The sequence below is a fragment of the Xyrauchen texanus genome, chromosome 31, assembly GCF_025860055.1.
Source record: "Xyrauchen texanus isolate HMW12.3.18 chromosome 31, RBS_HiC_50CHRs, whole genome shotgun sequence".
In the NCBI taxonomy this organism is placed as follows: domain Eukaryota; kingdom Metazoa; phylum Chordata; class Actinopteri; order Cypriniformes; family Catostomidae; genus Xyrauchen; species Xyrauchen texanus.
In genome coordinates this window covers 1,646,905-1,669,935 of record NC_068306.1, presented here as the reverse complement: position 1 = coordinate 1,669,935, position 23,031 = coordinate 1,646,905, and the positions used below count along the sequence as shown (strand labels likewise).

The window sequence follows — 23,031 nt, the reverse complement described above, 5'->3', positions numbered from 1 at the left end:
GGAGTGAATAAAATAGCAACATGTCATTAATCAGTCCTGCTGTCTAACTTTTAAATACATTAAATACAGAAAAGTAAAATGTTTTGACATTTAGGCATAGGCATGAATATTTCTGATAATATCAAAATCACTTTATTGTCACTCAACCATTCAAGTGTAACAGTGGGTGAAAGTCTTTGGGGCAGTTCTGAGCAACTTAGCAGTCGGGACAGTGACGAGACATATACCAATTTACAATAAACATAAGATTTACACAACACAATATACAAATAATAATGTACAATGTACAGTATACAATACACACAATATAGAATACACAGTATACAATAAAAATATATTTAAATACGTATATATAAAATATACAGTAGGTTGTATTGTGCTGTATTGACATTCAGGCTGTCGGTTGATAGTAAGTTGCCAGTGTGTTGTTAAGAGAGAATATAATTTATAACAGTCCAGTGTAAGATTAATAAAGTGCAGTGCTGATTATTGATCATGAGAGATCAAGTGTTCAATAGTCTGATTGCTTGGGGGAAGAAGCTGTCATGTAGTCGGCTGGTGCGGGTCCTGATGCTGCCATACCGCCTGCCTGATGGTAGCAGTGAGAACAGACCATGACTCGGGTGGCTGGAGTCTCTGATGGTCCTCCGAGCTTTTTTCACACACACCGATATGTCCTGGAGGGAGGGAAGCTCACCTCCGATGATGTGTCTGGCAGTTCGCACCACCCTTTGCAGGGCTTTGCGGTTGTGGGCGGTGCTATTGCCGTACCAGGCGGTGATGCAGCCAGTCAGGATGCTCTCTACAGTGCTGGTGTAGAACCGTGTGAGGATGTGTTGGTTCATTCCAAACTTCCTCAGCCGTCTCAGGAAGAAGAGGCGCTGGTGAGCCTTCTTCACAACGGCCTCAGTGCGGATGGACCATGTGAGTTCCTCAGTGATGTGGACACCGAGGAACTTGAAACTGCTAACTCTCTCCACCGGTGCTCCATTGATGGTGATGGGGCTGTGTTCTGTGTCTTTCCTCCTGAAGTCCACTACAAGCTTAGTCTTACTGACGTTTGAGCAGATGTATTACGGTGGAATTGAGCTTGATGGGCAGAGCAGATGTGGGATCATGTACTGATAGTAAAAGGCCACACGTTATTAGATCTGAGCTGGAATATTATTGAAAATCTAGTCAGTGTATAATCAGTCTGACAGCACTTGTTCTAGGATAAATGAAAAATATTCTCAATCAAGGCAATAATTAACAAGTTCCAATCAACTGGAGATCTTAAGGATTGGCCTGGAAAAGGACGTGCGTCTATATTGTTTCCACGAACAGTGAGGAGGATGGTTCAAGTGGCCAAAGAATCTCCAAGGATCACAGCTGATGCTTCACAGGATGTGTAAAAATCTTGGTCTTACAGATATTTGGTGACTTTTTAACCCATCACACTGGATTCAATGGAAATTTGTATACAATAACAAAGCACCATAATGGGCTATGCAGACATTGTGACGAAGTAGAGACAGTAAAACATGTTATCCTACATTGCACAGCTAACAACAATAAAACACAAGTGTGTTTAAGAGCCATTCTTCCGCATCGCTGTTTCACACTCCAGTTCAGTTGGTGGCGGTAATGAGACAGAAGCTGGTTTGCAAACCGCCAATAAACAAGAGAAGAAGAAGAAGAAGTGACAGTTATAGCTGAGGCAATGAAGAGTTGTTAGTGTTGTCGCCATGTCGAGAAGACGCTGTTTTCTTCGCTGTAAAAGCAAAACCTCTTTGTTTGGACTTCCAAAGGCAGACGATTTGAAGAATCAGTGGTTAAAATTTATTTATAGCACTATTCCTCAGCAGTACAGCCCCAACCTTTTGTTGTGTTCCCTTCATTTCACTGAGGACTACTTCCTGAACCGTGCAGAGTTCAATGCCGGATTTTCAAGTCGGTTACTCCTGAAAAAAGGTGCAGTTCCAACTTTGTTGGCGCAACCTGGCGCTTCAGGATCACAACCTGTAAGTATGCTTGATTATTTGTGGATTTACCTGCTACCGAGAGTTCAAATGAGGAGTTTTGTGTTGTAACAACGGTGTACACCCAGTGCACAGCTGTAGGCCTCTGCTAACCTGATAGCTAATGTTATTGTGTTGAAATAGTTTTGCTATTCACGACTAACTTTATAACTAACTGTGAGTAAGCCTCTGTTCTTCATTTCTCGGGTGAAAAAGGTTCGGCTACACCCATTCCAGCTAAAGATGTCTAATTTAGATGCACTACGTGTCTTTTGCTTGAATCTTTGTCAGGTCACAATATCGACATTGTACTTGTAAGAAAGCTTCAAAGTAAAACTTACCTCTGTGAAACGTCCTGCTCGAGTTGTGCTTTTGAAGGTGGTTCGGGTCGATCAAATTGTTCTTCAAAACTTTCATTATCGGACTCAAACTGCTGCGGCAAAACCGACGCCACTGTTACCATAGTTACAATAGTGCAGCGGCTCTCAAATAGTTTTTTGTCACTTCCCTCTTTGGAACGAGATGCATTTTCGCGCCCAAAAAATTTAACCTAAAATTATTGAAATATGCATGATAAAGGGAACTCTCTTTAGAAATTATTGCACAGAAAAAGTTTTATTTAAAAATACTAAGCCAACTAGTCAAGTCAGCCTAAATTGAGCACACTTAAAAACAACAGAGGTTGAGGCAAAGTGCTTTACTGATCAAATAAATAATGACAGAGTGATATAAAAACAGTTTGATTTAAAGTTAAATATAAACTTAAAAACTTTTAAATACAGCATCATCCATTTATCCATTTCAATGATCTATTCAAAAGCTACAGAATAAAATCGTTTTTTTTTTTAAAGAAGATAAAAAAAGGCTAATGGAGACTATTCCATGGATTAGGTCCCATCACAGAAATGGCAGAGATCAAAAGTTAATCAGAAGACCTGAGCGCTCTGGTGGGGGAGTAAGCGAAGAGAAGTTCACTGATATATTGCTGCGTGAGACCAGATAGTGCCTGTAGATATAAATCAGATTTTTTTTTTCTCCCCAACTTGGAATTCCCAATGGGCTTTTAAGTCCTCTTGATGGCGTAGTGACTCGCCTCAATCCGGGTGGTGGGGGACGATTCTCAGTCGCTTATGTGTCTGAGACCGTCAACCCTTGCATCTCATCACATGGCTTGTTGAGCATGTTACCGTGGAGGTTTCACACTATTCTCCGCGGCATCCAACACACAATTCGCCACGCGTCCCACCAAGAGTGAGAACCACATTATAGTGACCACGAGGAGGTTACCCCGTGACTCTACCCACGCTAGCAACTGGGCCAATTTGGTTGCTTGGGAGACCTGGCTGGATTCACTCAGTATGCCCTGGATTCGAACTCATGACTCCAGTGGGTGGTAGGCAGCATCTTTACTCGCTGAGCTATCCAGGCCCCAGAAATATTGTTTTTAAAGAATATTTTTTTTTAAATGGCTAATGATGAAGTTGACATGCCTTGTAGATAAATCAGATTTTTTAAATTGACCCTATATTTGACAAGAAGCCAGTTTAGAGATGCTAAAACTGGGGAAATGTGATCTCTCTTTCTAGACCCTGTTAAAATCCTAGCTACCACGTTTTGAACTAGCTGTTGGCGGGATGACGCAGTTTGGGGCAGACTGTACAAAGAGTTACAATAGTCTAACCTTGATGTAATAAGTGAGTGGATCACAATGTCCTAGTCTTTATGGGAAAGTAAATGCTTTATTTTAGTGATAGATCACAGGTGGAAAAAGTTACCCTTGACAGTCTAAAAGACTCCTCACATGATCTTGTACATTCAACAGCAGAGGACCTAACTGGGCAACCAGGCCAGGTAATGAAGACATGGAGGAACCTAAAATCAGAACTTTGGTTTTGCTTCCATTTAATTGTAAGAAATTGTTTGCCAGCCAATGTTTACAATCTTTGATGCATTTTAGGGCGTTCTCAGATGAACAATTCTTGTCTACACTCACTGGGAAATAACATTGTGAATCACCCGCATAACGGTGATAAAATATGCTGTACTTTTGAAAAATAGATCTCAGAAGAAGCATATACAGGGGAAATAACAAGGGTCCTAAAATCTCTAGGACAATAGAATCCTAGAATCCTAAGAATAGAATCCTTTATTTTGGTCACACAGCATTATTAGTATTGTTAGTTAATTGCTATTAGTATTAGTTTTCATACATGCTATAACCATGTATATGTGATTTAAATGACCCTTTAATCACCTATTTTTCGTCTATCTGTTGTTAACATAACCAATTATACCATTTCAGAAACTGTTATTTTGTTTAACAGATCTGTTTTAGAGTTTGATGAATGTCAGTCCATTATAATGATGATGTTTTTGTGTTCAGATGTTCAGCGTGAGAGAGCAGGTGGATGTGATTCATGCTGGAGAACAGCAGATGCTGCAGACACCAGTGAAGATTGAAGTGAAGCTGGTGGACTGCATGAACCTGATGAAGATGAGAGGAGAAACCACAGCAGAGGAACAAAAGCGTGATGAAGATAACAATGATTTTATTCATTCAGGTATGTTTCTTTCTGTTGGTGTTCATTTTCATGACAATCAACTGTCATATTCAAAAGTTAAAACGTTGTACTGCTGCTAAACATCTTTTCACTGTCATTGGTCCACATCATCAGTAGCATCGATATAACGATACTGATGATAACGTTTGAGTACATTTTTATATTTAGCCTATGTTCTACATCTAGACTATGGGATCAGGTGCATGTCACTTAAAAAAAAAAAGCAATGCTGCAAATATATAGACACTACAAGCTAATTGAATTACAGTCATTAAATCATCCAGTTAATGACAAAGTATACTTCGGTGGTCTGCGTTTCGATCAACAACACAGACCACCGAAGTATACTTTGTCCTTAACTGGCTGATTTCATGACTAATTCAGTAATGTAATTTGCACAGTTTGCGTCACACCAATTTCATCACCAGCAAAGTCCTTGCGACCCAGATTGTTTTTACACGCGCATAGTCCCCATGTGTGCTCGCTGTTGTATGTACAACTGTGGCCAAAAGTATTGGCAGTGACATTTTGTGTTTTTGCAAAATTTTCTGCTTCAGTTGTTGTGGTGTTGATTCACATTGTTTCTAGAATATTGTGCAGAGTTATCGGATGCATTTTAAAAATTGCAAAAAGCTTTATTGGCCAAAAACAATTACTTTATCACAAAAACCCAAATTTCACTGTTTTTTGTCCCTGGCACAAAATGACCATCTAACATCATTTCACTAATTATATCAGCAGCACCTGGGAAAGTGTGAACAATGTACTAGTCAGGTGAAATCACTCTATCATTCTGATTGGATTATAAGAGCAGACTGATTTCTATTTAAGGAGGGAAGATGTGCTTCCAATCATTGTGTTCTTGTTCGCAATGGTTACCTCCTAAAGAAAGACGTGCAGCCATCATCAATTTGCATCAAAATGGCCTCGCATGCAAGGAAATTGCTGCAAAGAATATTGCACCTGAAAGGACAATTTAACAGATCATCAAGAACTTCAAGGAGAGGGGTTCAACTGCAGTGAAGAAGGCTTCAGGATGTCCCAGAGTGTCAAGCAAGCACCAGGACCGTCTCCTCCTGAGGAGTCCACTACGGGATCGTGTCACCACCAGTGCAGAGCTTGCTCAATATTGACAGCAGGTTGTTGTGAGTGCATCTGCACGCACAGTGAGGCGAAGACTTTTGGACAATGGCCTGGTGTCAAGAAGGGCAGCAATGAAGCCACTTCTCTCCAAGAAAAAATATCAAGGACAGACTGAATTTCTGCAGGAAGTACAAGGATTGGACAGCAGAAGACTGGAGCAATTTTCTCTGATGAAGCCCCCTTCCGACTGAATCCAAGGAGTGGGCTCTCTCACAATCCTGCCCAAAAACACTGCCATGAATAAAGAATGGTATCAAAACATCCTGCAAGAGCAACTTCTCCCAACAATCCAGGAGCAATTTGGTGATGATCCGTGCATTTCCAGCATGATGGAGCACCATGTCACAAGGCAAGAGTGATAATGAAGTGGCTCAGAGAGCATCACATTTAAATTTTGGATCCGTGGCCAGGCAACTCCCCATATCTTAATCCCATAGAGAACCTGTGGTCAATCCTCAAAAGGCGAGTGGACAAGCAGAAGCCCACAAATTATTATAAACTCAGAGCACTAATAAGGCAAGAATGGATCTCCATCAGTCAGGATTTGGTCCAGAAGCTGATATCCAGCATGCCAGAGTGAATTGCAGAGGTTATGAAGAACAAGGGTCAACACCGTAAATATTGACTCTTTGCATATATTGAATGTTTTTGCCAATAAAAGCCTTTAAAACTCGTGAAACGCATATCATTGTTTTCCAGTATACCATAGAAACATGTGAAAAAATTATCTACAAATACTGAAGCAGCAAACTTTGCAAAACCCAAATTTATGTCACTGGCAATACTAAAAGAGTGTCACAAAGTATTTTTAGTGGGCATGCGTTGAAAGCGTTCATATTCGCTTACAGTCAGAAGAGTATATTTTAAAAAGCAATGCCTTCGACTGGGCATGATTCGATCAGGAACACAGAAATATCAAGTATACCGTGCAAGATACCTAGGACAATTATTTTAAAAATGTCCAATATATTGGTCAACCACTGTAGGTGACAACCATAACATTTTGTGAATTGATTACATATATATATATTTTACCTTTTGCACAGCAAAAATGAATTTGCGTAGGATGTTTTTGTTTTGCCAATCGTTACAATTTGATTTCTTTTCACATTTATCCTTCTTGAATTGATTTTTGTTTACTGTGTTCATTGCAGAGCTGATACAAGTGCAAGAGGAAAGTCAAGAGCTGTATGAAGTGGAGGAGAAACTTCAGTTTCAGAAACATCATGATTTCACAACTGGAGAAGAATCTTCAAGTTGCTCACCAAAAGATCCTCAAAGAAGAGCAACCAAAGATTCTTTAACCTGCTCTCAGTTTGGAAAATGTTTAACGTATAAACATAATCATAATAAGCAGACAAGTGTTCACACAGGAGAAAAACCTTTCACCTGCCATCAGTGTGGAAAGGGTTTCAAAAGTAAATATTATCTTCGAGAACATGAAAGAGTTCATACTGGAGAAATTCCTTTCACCTGCCATCAGTGTGGAAAGGGTTTCACAAATAAATATAGTCTTAAAGTACATGAAATTGTTCATACTGGAGAAATGCCTTTCATATGTCATCAGTGTGGAAAGGGTTTCACTCAAAAAGGACATTTTATTGAACACATGAAAATTCACACTGGAGAGAAGCCTTACATGTGCCATCAGTGTGGAAAGAGTTTCGCATCTGCAACTACTTTCAAGAATCATCTCCGCCGTCACTCTGGAGAACGGCCATTTGAATGTGATCATTGTGGTAAAACATTTGTTTTGAGTTCAGACCTAAACCAACATCTTAAACGGTACACAAATGAGAAGCCACACAAATGTTCTTTTTGTGGAAAGAGTTTTGCAGGCCTGTGCTTTTTGAATGCGCACCAGAAACGACATACCGGCGTGAGGCCTCATAAGTGCTTTGAATGTGGAAAAACCTTTACAGCAGTTTCCAACTTGGAAAAGCACCAAAGAATTCATACTGGAGAAAAACCATACAAGTGCTCATACTGTGGAAAGAGTTTCACTGTGTCACAAAGCTTGAAAGCACATGAGAGAATCCATACTGGAGAAAAACCATACAAGTGCTCACACTGTGAAAAGAGTTTCACTATTTTAAAAAACCTGAAAACACACAAGAGAATTCATACGGGAGAGAAGCCTTTCAAGTGCTCGCACTGTGGAAAGAGTTTCACTCAGTCACAATATCTGAAAGCACATGAGAGAAACCATACCACTGCTATTCATGTTTCCGCAGAGCAGATCATGTAGTTACTCGCATGAAAAGTTGTTACCCAAAGTAATCACAGAGACTTGCAACCTAATAACAAAACCGCTAAAAGCAAGTTTTGCTAGGGAAATCTTAAAGTTCACCCAAAAATGACGTTTCTCTCCTGACATCCCAGATGTGAATGACTTTCTCCTGCAAAACACAAATTAAGATTTTTAGAAGAATATTTCAGCTCTGTAGGTCCATACAATGCAAGTGTTGGCAAGGCAGATATCTGCAGTTCTAGGATAATATTACTTCCGGTTATCGTCTCATTTTGATTCGGAGTGTCAGGCACATCCGAGAGACCGGTTAAGAGAGTAACTTGTGGATCAGTGTTGACTCGATGTGAACTGTTACAAAGGATACACTCCGATATGGCGAACTGTTTCAACGCATTCACTAAAAATAACCGGTTCCAAAGAACGATTCATACATGAATTGGACATCACTAATCAGCAATGAGGGCAGAAGGGGGAGTGAACTGTCTGATCCAGTCACTCAGCATTATTTCTCTAATGCCGTTCACAGCATCCAGGAGTCTCACAATTGTTCGTAACAAAGGCCCTGTATACACTTGGGATTAAAATGCGACCGGTATCTGGCTAATGGCATGTTTTCCTGGCTGTTTTTCCCATTTGTAAGTGATCTTCTGTTGCTGTCTTGGCCTTTTAGTGAAATATTTGTATCTTGTACACCTGTGTAAATGCTGAATGACAATAAATTTAATCTTAACAACACTGGCATTGTCTACTTATTTACATAATACAGCTACATCATCAGGGCTTACGACTCGCCTTAGGAGCATTTAGAACTTCGCCGATGCAAAGCTTGTACATCGAAGCCAATGAAACTTCACTTCAAAACAGACGATTGAAGCTCTCACTCCAATATGCTATCAAAATAAAGGCAAATAAAACCAACCCCGCTTATTCTTCAATCTTCAACCCACAATTTACTCCTTTGTATGAGAGCAAACCTAAAAGTATCAGATCCTTTGGTATTCAGTATTAAACCTCATTTGGAGAACTTGAATATAAATTTGAGCATTTTAAACCAAATACAATTCAATTCTATATCTCCCTGGAAATTAAAGAAGCCTAATATCAATTTGGACTTGACTCATCAGAAGAAAGGGGTGACCCATCCAAATGTATATAGACAGCAATATTTGGATATAAGAAACCAATTCCCCTACCATGTACCTATATTCACAGATGGCTCGAAGATGGAAAACAGTGTAACGGCAGCAATGGTGACTGGAAATCAACGCTATGGAATTCGTATTCCAAAACAGTGCTCAATTTTCTCTGCTGAGGCTCGTGCTTTACTTTTGGCTTTGGAGCACATTGAAAATTCTCTGCAAAATGTTTTTATAATTTTCACTGACTCTAAATCCTGCCTTCAAGCAATGGACACTTTAAAAATTGATCATCCTCTAGTGGACTGCATCTTAACCAAAGTGGATTATCTACTAAATCAGTTCTTCAGCATTATTTTTTGCTGGGTTCCAGGACATGTTGGTCTTTCAGGAAATGAACAAGCTGATGCAGCTGCTAAGGAAGCTCTTAATCATGAAGTTAACGAATGTCAAATCCCTCCCTCAGATATCAGACCGATTATTAACCGATACATTTAAATTAAGTGGCAAGAAGAGTGGAATTTGTGCAAGAACAATAAGTTGTATGTAATTCATCCGGAAATTTCAAACAGACTTTTTATCAATTTTAAAACTAGATTTGATCAAGTGGTCTACACCAGATGCCGTATAGGTCACACAAATCTGACCTATGCCTTTTTGCTTAAAGGTGAAGACCCAACCCTATGTGTGTTCTGTAATATTCCCTTATCTGTCAAACATATTTTACTAGATTGTCCTGGTCTTAACGCAAGTAGAATGCTCTTTTATGAAGTTACCTCGTTAAAAGACTTATTTAATGAGATTGTGCCTGAAAAGGTTTTGGATTTCTTGTCATATGCTAATCTTAAAAAAAATATTGTATAATATGACTTGCTATCTATATTTGTTTTGTTTTTATTGTATTTACATGATATCTGTATTTTTGTAATTTAATTCTTGCCATGAAAATAGCTTTGATTGCTGACATGGCATTAAACAAAACATACTACTACTACTACATAATACAGCTAGGAGTCGCAAGCGTCAGCATGTATGCTTACTTTCATAACTTGTGTTAAGTTTGATGGTGTAGGCTCTTGTTGATGTGGATAAATGTAGATGAGCTGTGTTCTGAATAGGTGATTTATCTGATCTGCTTGATCAGATCATGGTGACTGCATGTTCTCTCAATGTTTGCACATCCTTGTGATATACCAGATGTGCATGACTTTCTTCACCGGAACACAAATAAAGAAAAATGTCTCTGCTCAGTTGGTCCTTAAAATCCAAGTGGAAGGAGATCAGACATTTGAAGCTCCAAAAAGCACAGACAGTCAGCATAAACCTCATCCATACGACTCCAGCAGTTAAATTAATGTCTTCAAAAGTGACAATCATTTTAGGTGTGAAAAAGATAAATATTTAAGTACTTTTTAACTATCAATCATCACTTCTAGTCAACAGCAGTATGCATGTGTGACGCAATCGCGTTGGCATGTTCATGCAAGAACTGACACATGTGCGACTCACCCGGAAGCACAGCGCTGTTTACAACTGAATTGGAGGAACACTGTACAGAAGCTTTGTTGGTTTTAGTTTAGATCTACTCTTGTATCAGATTTTTTACAATGATGCATTTGTGTGCTTATCCTTGATGTTTCAACGAAGAGAAAAACTTGAGATTATGTCCGTAACATACCTACACGAATACGTCATAATACAAGAGACTGTGTGAACTCCACACTCTCATGAAAGCACATATTGCTGCTGACCAGAAGAGATGATTTATAGTTTAAAAGTGCTTAAGTATTGATCTTTTTAACACCAAATGCAATCGAGTCACTTTAGAAGACATTAACCACTAGAGTAGACTGGATGACGTTTATGCTGCATTGTTTACCCACACCTGTGTTGTATATAACTGCATATGACTTGTTTTTTCCTAAAACAAAGGGAGAAATTATGAAAAATGTGGGCTCAATAATGTTTTTGGCCGTTTATGGTGACCACCTCTAAAAGATAATATAATTATGTATAATTCATAAGTCTAATAAATGATTCCATGAGACTCATGATTGTTATGAAAGCATACGGTGAGGTTTGGTTAGATACAAACCAAAATTGAATGCATTATTTAGTGAAACTGTTGACCGACCATTGCCCTCCTCTGCGTTTTCATGAGACTGCATGAGACCAACAGATCACGCAGCTCTGGGGAAGGCTACAAAACATTTTCTGCTACATTGAATGTTCCCAAGAGCACAGTGACCTCCATAATTCTTAAATGGAAGTTTGGAACAATTAGGACTCTTAGAGCTAGAGTAATCAGGGGAGAAGGGTGGCCAAAAACCCAATGGTCACTCTGGTTGAATTCCAGAGATCATATGTAGAGATGGGAGAAACTTTCAGAAGGACAACCATCACTGCTACACTGCACTGATCTGGGATTTATGGCAGAGTGGCCAGATGGAAGCCTCTCCTCAGTGCAAGACACACGAAAGCCTGCTTGGAATTTGCAAAAAAGCATCTAAATGACTCTGAGACCGTGAGATTCTCTGGTCTGATGAAATGAAGATTAAACTGTTTGGCCTAAATTCTAAGCGTCATGTCTGGAAGATACCAGGCACTGCTCATCACCTGTGCAATACCATCCCAACGGTGAAGCATAGTGTTGGCAGCATCAAGACATGGGTGTATTTTTCTGCAGTGGGGACTGGTCAGGGTTGAAGGAAAGCTGAATGCAAAAAAATAGAGAGATACCCACAATGAAAACCTGGTCTAGAGCACACAGGACCTCAGACTAGGACAGACTTCAACAAGTGTAACATTCTTTCCCAAAATAGAGTTGGAATCCATGTGAGGATCGGACATGTGAACGGCAAACTCTGTGCACTTTGCTAGTTTTAATACCTTTTATGACATAAACTGGTGAGATTTGATATACTGTGTTCATAACTATTCTAGGAGGACAGTATGTCAAATAATTCAAAAGCCTTGGCTCTGGAGGCATTAAAAGATACTTATGTGCTCAAGCTTACACCCCTGCACAGGAAGCGGGTGAGTCGATTTGGTTTGAGAAAAATGGGAAATGCGGTGAGGGATGCTGAACTTGTCGGCAATGCTGAAGAAGGTTATTGTTGACTTGCTGTGATATGTCAATCGATCACTGCCATGGAGATTAAGTTTGCTGATGTTGTCACGAGAGGGGGATGTCAAGAAATGGGTTGATCATCTGGAGTTGTTGGAGAGGGAATTATCTGTTAATCCGTTAGCGACCAAGGTGGATTTGGAGCATGTCTGGAAAAAGTTGGAGGACATGGAAAACAGTAGCCGGTGGAATAACATCTGTATCGTGGGAGTCCCGGAGGGAGTGGAGGGACAGGATATGATGGAATTCCTGGAAGGGCTCTTTCCGAGTCTGCTCGACATAGCAACTTCCGGTTCCTATAGGTTCTGGCTCGGTGATCCGCAGATGGAGACAGGCCCGATCAAGTCTTGCCAAATTTCTGAGATCATCCGATATGTTTGGACATGTTTTCTTTAGTGCTGGCTCAAGTAAGGACAGGAGAGTCATTACATTGATAAGTAAAAAAAGACAATTAAAATGTCTCAAACAGATTAAAGATAAATTAGGAAGAGTCATTATTGTTTTGGCTGAAATTCAGGGGGAAAGTCTTATTTTAGCTAATAAAATAGCTTCAAGGGCTTTTTTTTTTTTTTTACAAGGGCTCCTTTGTAAAAGAGATGTGAATATCTCAATGGGACATCACCTGGTAAAATAAAGGATAAATAAAAAATAATATAAAAAATCAGGGCTTTTTTTATAGATCTTGAAGGGATGTTGCAAGCTGCTGGTACCCCAGATTATATAATATTGGGGGGAGACTTTAATCTTTTGATGGACTCAGTCCTTGATCATAGTGAAGCACCCTAGAGTGCAAGCACCCAAGAGTATCATTGACGCTTCACAGGATGGGTAAAAAATCTTGGTCTTAGAGATATTTGGAGACTTTTGAACCCATCTGGTAGGGACTATATAATTTTTCATCAGTCCATAAGATTTTTTCATGTCTAAGTCCTCAAATTTAAAGGACTAAAGTCCTTTAATCTCAGATCACACCCTGATGTGTTTAAGGCATTGCCACATATGGAGAAAATACAAAATACAGTTTGCGCTTTAATGTATCCCTTTTGCAAAATCCTTAATTCCAACAAATGTTAAAGGCTGAAATCAATGTGTATATATAGAGATCAACTGGTCCTCTGTGAGCATGGCTTGGGAGGCAGTTCTTAGGGACCGGTTCGTACAGTATGCCTCATTCACCAAAAAATCCAAAGCACATGAACTTGTGGAATTGGAAAGGAATATTAAAAGTGATGAGGCAGAGCTGAAGTGCCAAAAGTCATCTAATTAACCCGATTGAAATCCAGATATAATACTATTCAGTCGTGGAAGGTGGAGTTTTGACTATTCAGGGCATGACAGTCATAATTTGAGTCTGGGGACAAGGCAGGAACACTTCTGACTAGATATAAAAAGCAGAGGGAGTCTTTTTCTACCATTCCCTCAGTTAAATCTTCTGTTGGTGAAATATTTACCTCAGCCACTGATATTAATAATACTTTTAAAGAATGCTATCTTGATCTCTATAGTTCCATGTCTTCATCTACTGATGAGGATATTAGAAAATTTGTGGAACCATTAGAACTTCCTAAACTGACAGATGAGCAAACAAATTCTCTTGAATCTGAGATAACCTTGGAGGAGTTTGGCGAGGTAATTAAGGCCTTGCCAACAGGCAAGGCTCCAGGGGCCAGACGGTTTTGCCACTGAGTTTATTAGATCTTATGCAAACAGAACCTTCTCCAAAATTGCTAGAAGTTTATTCGGAATCATTAAATAATGGAAAGCTTCCGCCAACCATGATACAAGCCCGGATCAGTCTGATTCTTAAAAAGGACAAAGATCCAAGTGAGTGTAAGAGTTACCGTCCAATTTCCCTGATCCAGCTAGACGTTAAAATATTGTCAACTTTTTGGTAACCGATTAAGTAAAGTTATGACATCTCTTATACATATAGATCAGGTGGGGTTTATTCTGGGCCATATCTCTTCTGATAACATAAGGCATTTCATCAATATCTGGTATTATATGTGGTCAGTGGCGAATGATTAGACTCCGGTCGCTGCAGTCTCACTTGACGCTGAAAGGCATTTGATACGGTAGAATGGGATAATATTTTGAAGATTTTGGAAATGTATTTTTTTGGTTGGATTAAGTTACTTTAAAGACACCTGGTAGTGGCGGTACAAACAAATTGATTCGTTTCAGATTATTTTACTCTGGATCGGGGCACACAACAGGGTTCCCCTCATTCCACATTATTGTTCCGTCTTGCCCTGGAACCATTAGCAGCCGTGACAAGAAAGGAGGATGATTTTCCAGGGATGGTGGCGGGAGGTGTGGTGCATAATCTTTTGATTCACGCAGATGATATTTTATTAATCATCTCCAACCCTATTAGATATATGCCTTACCTCCACAGAATTGTTCATTCCTTTTCTAAATTCTCAGGATACTAAGTTAATTGATCTAAATCCGAAGCTTTTGCTCTGACAGCATACTGCCCGGTAGCGGCTTTTCATCCGGGCGCCTTCCAGTGCCCTAAAGAGGGCATCAAGTATTTGGGTATTTTATTCCCAGCAAATTGAAATCTGATTTAGTCCGTTAATTTTGATCCCCTTATAAAAAGTTTTTCGAGCAATGTGGGCGGCAGGTGGGCTTCGTTACATTTATCGATGATTTGGAAGTTTAATGTAATTAAAATGATTTTTATTCCAAAATTCAACTACCTGCTACAGTCTCTCCCTGTAGATGTTCCCCCTCTCTTATTTAAATAAATTTTATAGCATAGTAAAGTCCTTCATTTGGAATGGTAAACGTCCCAGATTACATTTCAGTAAATTGCATAAGCCTACCCAAGATTTTGCTTTATTATGCATTCAGTCTCAGACATTTGGCTTATTGCTTGCTTCCAACTGAGAAAGCCCCTCACTAGTTTTGTATTGAACAGGAAGATCTTGCCCCTATTTTGTCATTGTAAAGCCTTTCTATCAAATAATCAGAGAAGTTACTCCCTGTTATCTCGCATTTGCACTCGGTATGGACAAAAGTGTCCAGAGTGTTTAATTCGGACATTTATATTATATAATATATCAGACAAGAACGAGAGGCAACCGAGAGGATCTGGTGTCCAGCGGCAGGTAAACATTCCTGACTGCTACCCCAACACAAGGAGATGTTCTGGGGTTAATGTGGCGAAACATCCATGATAGGTGACTCCCAGTTGATGACCCCGTAGCTGGAAAAATGGAGCTGGCATTGTGTTCAGCAGATGAAAAAGTCACACATCTGGGATGGCATAAGGGTGAGAAAATCATGGGAGAATTTTCGTTTTTGGGTGAACTAAACCTTTAAATGTGTAACACATAAAGAAATCATAAAACATTTATGTCAGTGGAAATGGAAAAAAAAAATTTAATTTTCCTGCATAAATCTTTAAAACTGTTTTAAGTATTTTAAAGTTAGACAACAGGACTGAGGACTCAGATGTTGGTGTTTTATTCACTCCAGTCCAGCAGATGTCAGAAATTCACCAGCAGTTGTTTTATAAACCGACAGAAAACACCAGAAGAAGAAGAAAGAACTCCGACACCCAAATCATTAAAACGAAATAATAGGACACCCCAAATAGTGCACTATATAGTGAATAGGGGACGAATTCAGACACTGCTACAGTTTGCGCGCTTAGTTCGGTACGTGTTCAATGTGTTTTACATCATTTGTGAGATTGATATTTTTTTTCTGTTCATTTTGTACATTTGACTCTCTGTTCCGTCTCTCTCTCTCGTTTTAACGACTGTAAAATAAGCTTATTTAGTTGGATGCATAAAATATTAAGTTTCAGGAGAAACAAAAAAAAAAAAAACGGTTTTTGGTTTCCTCAAGTTTGTGTAAATACTTTTGGGATTACTGGTCATATGCAAGAGATGAACAAAACAACTAAAACACTTCAGAACAGGTTTATTTACACTTTCTGTCTGTCTGTGGCTAAACTTATGTTTATATTTTAGTCCAGTTTGAAGACGTGTTGGTAAAGTTCAATCTTGACAAACTTTGACTAACGTTCCAGAAACGTCGCGCTAATGTCCTAAAAACGTCCCTTAAAGTATTGCAGCATGTTCCCTGATCTTCAGATAACTTATACGAGTTTTCATAATTATATTATTATTGTAGAGACGGTCAATATGTCTTTTTGATATAAATATGTTTAAAATATACATTATATTGTATGGTTTATTCTATTGAAATTAAAATGTCTTTTTGGAGTGATTTTTCTCTTTGGGTGAATTCAAAAGACTCAATTCAGGAGCTAGAGACATGATTAGAAACATCAACTGGAGTTAATTCACTACTAAAAAAACAACCCAGCTATATATAACATTTATTGTAATAATAGGTTTGTCTGGTGTTTTATATACAGTTGAAGTAAGAAGTTTACATACACCTTAGCCAAATATATTTAAACACAATTTCTGACATTTAATCGTAGAAAACATTCCCTGTCTTAGGTCAGTTAGGATCACTACTTCATTTTAAGAATGTTAATTGTCAGGGGGCCTGGGTATCTCAGCGATCATTGATCCTGAACACCACACCTGGAGTTGCGAGTTCGAATCCAGGGTGTGCGGAGTGGCTCCAGCCAGGTGTCCTAAGCAACCAAATTGGCCTGGTTGATAGGGAGGGTAGAGTCACATGGGGTAACCTCCTCATGGCCATGATTTGTTGTTCTCACTCTCAATGGGGCGTGTGGTAAGTTGTGTATGGATCGTGAAGAGTAGCATGCGTCTCCACATGCTGTGAGTCTCCCCGGTGTCATGCACAATGCACCACGTGGTAAGATGTGTGGATTGACGGTCTCTGAAGTGGAGGCAACTGGGACTTGTCCTCCATGACCCAGATTGAGGGGAGTAACCGCGCCACCATGAGAATCTACTTGGTGGGAATTGGGCATTCCAAATTGGGAGGAAAAAGGGGATTTAAAAAAAAAGGTGAAATGTCAAAATAATAGTAGAGAGAATGAATTATTTCAATATCTGTTACTATTTGGTAGCATTGCCTTTAAATTGTTCAACTTGGATCAAACTTTTTGGGTAGCCTTCCACAAACTTCTCACAATAAGTTGTTGGGATTTTGGTCCATTCCTCCAGACAGAACTGGTGTAATGGAATCAGGTTTGTAGGCCTCTATCTGATAATTTTCGATTATCGCCACTCCAATAGCTTGACTTTGTTGTCCTTAAGCCATTTTGCCTCACCTTTTGAGGTATGCTTGGCGTTATTGTCCATTTGGAAGACCCATTTGCGACCAACCTTTAACTTCTTGGCTGATGTCTTGAAATGTTGCTTCAATATATTCTCATAAGTTTCCTTCTTCATGATGATATCTATTTTGTGAAGTGAGCCAGTCCCTCCTGCAGCAAAGCACCCCCACAACATGATGCTGCCACTCATATGCTTCACGGTTGGGATGGTGTTCTTAAGCTTGCAAGCCTCTCCCTTTTTCCTCCAAACATAACGATGGTCATTATGGCCAAAAAGGTACATTTTTGTTTCATCAGTCCAGAGGAAATTTCTCCAAAAAGATTTTTGTCCCCATGTGCTCTTACAACCTGTAGTCTGGCTTTTTATGGCACTTTTGGAGCAGTGACTTCTTTGCTGAGCAGCCTTTCAGGTTATGTCGATATAGTACTAATTTTTACTGTGGCTATAGATACTTGTCTACTTGTTTCCTCCAGCATCTTCACAAGGACCTTCGCTGTTGTTCTGGGATTGATTTGCACTTTTCACACCAAACTACTTCGTCTCTAGAAGACAGAATGCGTCTCTTTCCTGAGTGGTATAACAGCTCCATGGTCCCATGGTGTTTATATTTGCATACTATTTTTTGTACAGGTGAACGTGGTACCTTCAGGCATTTGGAAATTGCTCCCAATGATGAACCGGTCTTGTGGAGGTCCACATCTTTTTCTTGGCTGATTTCTTTTGATTTTCCCATGATGTCAAGCAAAGAGGCACTGAGTTTGAAGGTAGGCCTTAAAATACATCCACAGGTACACCTCCAATTCAGTACATCTTCTATCAGAAGCTAATTTTCTAAAGGCTTGAAATAATTTTCTGGAATTTTCCAAGCTGCTTAAAGGCACAGTTATCTTAGTGTATGTAAACTTCTGACCCACTGGAATTGTGATTATAGTCAATTAAAAGGTAAACAATTGTTGGAAAAATGAATTGTCATGCACAAAGTTGGTGTCCTAAATGACTCGCCAAAACTTTTTTTTGCTAATATGAAATCTATGGAGTAGTTAATTTTTTTAATGACTTTAAACAACATAATTGTATGTAAACCTTTGACTTCAACTGTAACTTTAATCTATAGAAGTTGTGAAATTGATTTTCTATAACAAACTTAACATTTGGTAATAATTGGAAAAAGAAAATCTTTGAATGTTTCTTTAAACAGTTTTATTTTTTATATAACTTTATAAATGTTTAATATAGAAAATGTACATTAGCTATCTTGAATAATATAAACAAAGTAAAAAAAAATAACCGTCATGACCTCTGTAGTTAGCATCTCAGAAATAGTTATTTTGTTTGACAGATCTATTCTCGTGTAAAATCATATAATATTGTTTTAGAGTTTGATGAATGTCAGTCCATTATAATGATGATGTTTTTGTGTTCAGATGTTCATCATGAGAGAGCAGGTGGATGTGATTCATGCTGGAGAACAGCAGATGCTGCAGACACCAGTGAAGATTGAAGTGAAGCAGGAAGAGATAAATGAAGAAAACACAACAGAAGAACAAGAGACTGATGAAGATGATGAAGAAACCACAGCAGAGGAACCACAGAGTGATGAAGATGATGATGATGAACAGCAGATATTGCAGACATCAGTGAAGATGTGTTCAGTGAAGCTGCTGGACTGCAGGAACCTGATGAAGATGAGAGGAGAAAACACAGCAGAGGAACAACAGAGTGATGAAGATTGTGATGATTTTATTACTTCAGGTATGTTTCTTTCTGTTGTTGTTAATTTTCATGAATCGACTGTAATGTCAGGATCTGTTTGAGTCATACTCAAAAGTTCTCTTACGAGAGGTTCTCTCGTATTGCGTAAGCTAGCTTACGCTACGGGAAAGATTCATCTTTTCTGAGATATTGAAGCCAAAAAATTATCCTTAATTTTTGTATCCATTGTCAACGCAGTGCGGCAGCTGCAGACCTTGAGCGGGCTAGCTAGCGAGCTCATAGGTTGCTCTGCGGCAACTGCTGCAGCCTATAGACGAGCTTGGGCTGAACTCGCATCCAATGAGAGGCGTCCGGCGCTCACTGCATCAAAGCCCGCCAAAAGGGCGTGACTAGAGTGCATATAAGCGTAGTTCGTAGGCTGGAACCCTGATTTTCATCTCTTCAGCGAAGCTCTCCGCATCGCTGACCTGGAAGCCGCGTCGCCGTTTGAGGGGCATCTAGCAAGCGTGGACAGCGCTAGAAGAAGCCGGCCGTCTCAGCCACCTTCAGCCATCCTGCGAGCTCGCCATCCGGCGGCGTATCCTTTTATTAAGCAAGCTAGTTCTCAAGAACTATTCACAAAAAGTACTGGCGTCTTTTCAAGATGCCTCGCTCCACTTGCGCCTCATGTCGCGCCCTTCTCAGCACAGGAGACCGCCACATCATCTGCGCTCTCTGCCTGGGACTGGGGCACGCAGAGCTTCGCCCTCACTGAGGCGGATCGCGATTCTGCGAGGAGCTACCGATGTCGACCCTGCGGGCTCGACTTCGAGCGATCAAAGCAGAAACCGCCGCGCCGCCTACCCTCAGCAGCGCAGGAAGAAGCGCCCGCTCACAAAGGCTGCGGAAACTGTGGTTGAGCGACTGCCTCGCCGGAGCCTCTCCCTCGAGCATCGCTTTCACCCTCCCGCCCCCGGGGCCGCGCAGTTGCCGCCGGCGGCCGCACTGCTGCCATCTCCGGATGACGGCCGGAGGATAAGGGCTGCTGTTCCATCATGGCTCGGACAGCGAGGTGGACAGGCTCCCAAGCCTCCTCCTCAGCCCAGGAATCCAGCAGGACCCGCGCCGGGTCGAAGGGAGTTAACACGCCTCCTCACACAGGCCGTCGACCGCCTCGGGCTCGAGTGGTCACCGCCCCTGAGCAGGCACCCAACAGACTTCGGCGGCTGCTTTCTTCAAAGCCATCGCCGCTCTACACCCGCGGCCGGGCGCTCCCTTCCTGCCGGAATTACATGCGGAGCTTGCAAAGTCGTGGAGCAGCTCCGTTTTCAGCCAGGACCCGTTCACACGTCTCCACCTCTCTGGCGTCGGTGGGCGGCGCCACTGAGAGAGCTACTCCTCCATCCCCGGTCGAGGACTTCGGTAGCAGCACACCTTTGTCCGCCCTCCGCGAGATGGCGTTCCAAGCCTGTGCTCCCGTCTAAGGCCTGCAGAGCGACTTCCGCCCTATGTTGGCGCGCCTATTCCGCCGCCCGGCCAAGCGCATCTGCTCTGCACTCAATGGCCGTTTTACAGATCCTACAAGCAGACCTTCTTCGGAGTGGGATGAGAAAGGCAGGCACCCAGAGGCTGTTACTGATCTCGGCGCGACAGACCTGCGCCCTTCGCGCTACCAAAGCTGCAGCCCAAGCTCTAGGGAAGTGCATGGCCTCGCTGACTGTGACCGAGAGACACTTATGGCTAACACTAGCCGACATGGGAGAAGCAGAGCGCTCCACGTTCCTCAGCGCACCGCTCTCTCCAACCGGTCTCTTCGGCTCCGCGGTGAGTGGCATTGTTGACCGCTTCTCAGAAGTCCAGAAAGCCACCCAAGCCATGAACCTCTTCCTGCGGCGTCGCTAAGCTCCTCTGCAGGCGGCTCGCGTGATCAGCCTCCTGCACGAGCCTCTTCACAGCGCCCAGTTCAACAATCTCCAGACTTCTCAGCGTCGACAGGGCGGCCGCCCTCGTCAGCGCTCAGACAGCCGCCGCAGACCGCCTCCCCAGCGGGCCTCGATCTAAGGTAGCGCTGAAACCCGAGCAGCGAAGTCTTCCTAACTGTGTTGAACAAGCGGCGGCTCAGTCCGCCCGCGGCGGACCACTGTCAAAGCTTTACCCCTGTCAGTCCCCTTCTCTCAGGCTACTACAGTGGTGAATTTAGCAGCCAACAAGCGGTGACACTGCCCGCTTGCCTGCACTCAAGCGCCCGTTTTCACGGCGACCCAAATAAATCTTGTAAAGAGCAAACATGTCTTATGTGTAGAAAAAGTGCCCACAACCCAGTGTTAGCCCCTACACACAAGCATAACACATCCCGTGCCCCTATCAGAGCGCGCTCTCATAAAGCGATTCATGAACAGCTCGGCGTCAGAGTCAATGAAAGCGCCCACAAATGCGTCGTGGCGCCCATTCTCTGCCCGCTCTGTCACACGACCAGCCCTATGTGTAGAAAATGTGCCCACAATCCAGTGTTCACTTCTGCACACAAGCACTGCATGTCTCGTGTCCCCACCAGAGCACGCTCACATAAAGCGATTCTGAACCGCTCGGCGCTAGAGTCAATAAATCGCCCGCAAATGCGTCGCGCGCCCATTCTCTGCCGGCTCTGTTACACGGCCAGCAACCATTCCTCTGTGTGTAAGTCCCGTGCCCATGACTATGCTTGCGCATCACGTAACAGATGTGACTCTTTCCCCATTCATTCCAATCGGAAGTCACTCACAAAACAGCCTGTTCATGCTGTCTGCGAGCAATCATGCATGAACACACTAACAGCAGCTCACACATTTTGTTCAGCGCTCTGTGTGCGGCAATCAGAGCGAATTGGCCATTCACCCTCTAGCGTTACGCTTCAAAGCGTGGGAAGCTATTCCAGGGATATCCAAGTGGGTGTTAAGCACAATACAACAGGGCTATTTGCTACAGTTCGATCGCCGCCCCCTCGCTTCAGAGCGGCTCGAAACCACTGTGAACACGGAAGCAGCGTGCATGCTTCGTTCAGAAATAACAAGCCTTCTGTGCAAAAGGGCCATAGAAAAAGTGCCACCCTCTCTGAGCTGAGTCGGGGCTTTACAGCCGTTATTTTCTTGTTCCCAAGAAAGACGGCGGCCTCAGACCCATATTAGATCTCAGGGTTTTGAACAAGGTGCTTGCAAAAGACCGTTCAAAATGCTTACAATCAGGAAACTCCTCGCGCATGTGCGCCAGGGGACTGGTTTATTTCTCTCGATCTGAAAGATGCATACTTTCAGATTCAGATAAATCCCGTCACAGGCCATTCTTGAGATTAGCCTCGGCGGCCAGGTTTATCAATACACCGTCCTTCCGTTCGGCCTGTCCTTAGCACCCGTACTTTCACGAAGTGCATGGATCGCGGCGCTCGCACCCCTGCTTGAGTCAGGGTTTGCGAATTCTGAACTATTTGGACGACTGGCTGATTATGGCTCAGTCACATATGGAGCTTCTGTCTCACAGAGCAGTTCTCCTCAGCCATCTGAACAGTTTGGGTCTTGCAGTCAATTGGACCAAGAGCTCACTACAGCCCAGTCAGACCATTTCCTTCCTGGGAATAGAACTAGACTCCGTGGCAATGGCGGCTCGCTTATCTACACAGCGCCGCGCCGTGTTCAGCGACTAGCCGCATCTTTTCAGATGAACAGCCTCACGCCTCTGAAGAAATTCCAGAGAGTGCTAGGTTACATGGCCTCAGCCGCAGCAGTACTTCAGCTGGGTTTACTGCACATCGCCCGCTTCAGCATTGGCTAAACACCACGGCGTCTCGCCGGGCTTGGGCCACAGGCCGCCAGCCCATCAAGGTGACTCAGACCTGCATATCAGCTCTGCAG

The 23,031-nt window shown here is 41.9% G+C and overlaps 2 protein-coding genes across 4 annotated transcripts in view; one reads left to right on the top strand and one right to left on the bottom strand.

Moving 5' to 3' along the window:
* Positions 1 to 23,031, bottom strand: part of LOC127625017 (zinc finger protein 239-like) — a 165,071-nt gene that overhangs the window by 8,148 nt on the left and 133,892 nt on the right. The window lies entirely within an intron of this gene.
* Positions 1,701 to 23,031, top strand: part of LOC127624976 (gastrula zinc finger protein XlCGF26.1-like) — a 29,190-nt gene continuing 7,859 nt past the window's right edge. Inside the window, exons 1-3 of one of the 3 annotated variants that reach the window (XM_052099974.1) lie at positions 1,701 to 2,003; positions 4,384 to 4,561; positions 6,859 to 7,887. In XM_052099974.1, the coding sequence (XP_051955934.1) occupies positions 1,728 to 2,003; positions 4,384 to 4,561; positions 6,859 to 7,887 (1,483 nt within the window). In that variant the 5' untranslated portion in view covers positions 1,701 to 1,727. Of the gene's footprint in view, positions 2,004 to 4,383; positions 4,562 to 6,858; positions 7,888 to 15,762; positions 15,887 to 18,085; positions 18,220 to 18,879; positions 19,208 to 23,031 lie in introns of those variants that run through there. The other 2 variants (XM_052099972.1, XM_052099973.1) reach the window with 2 other exon arrangements.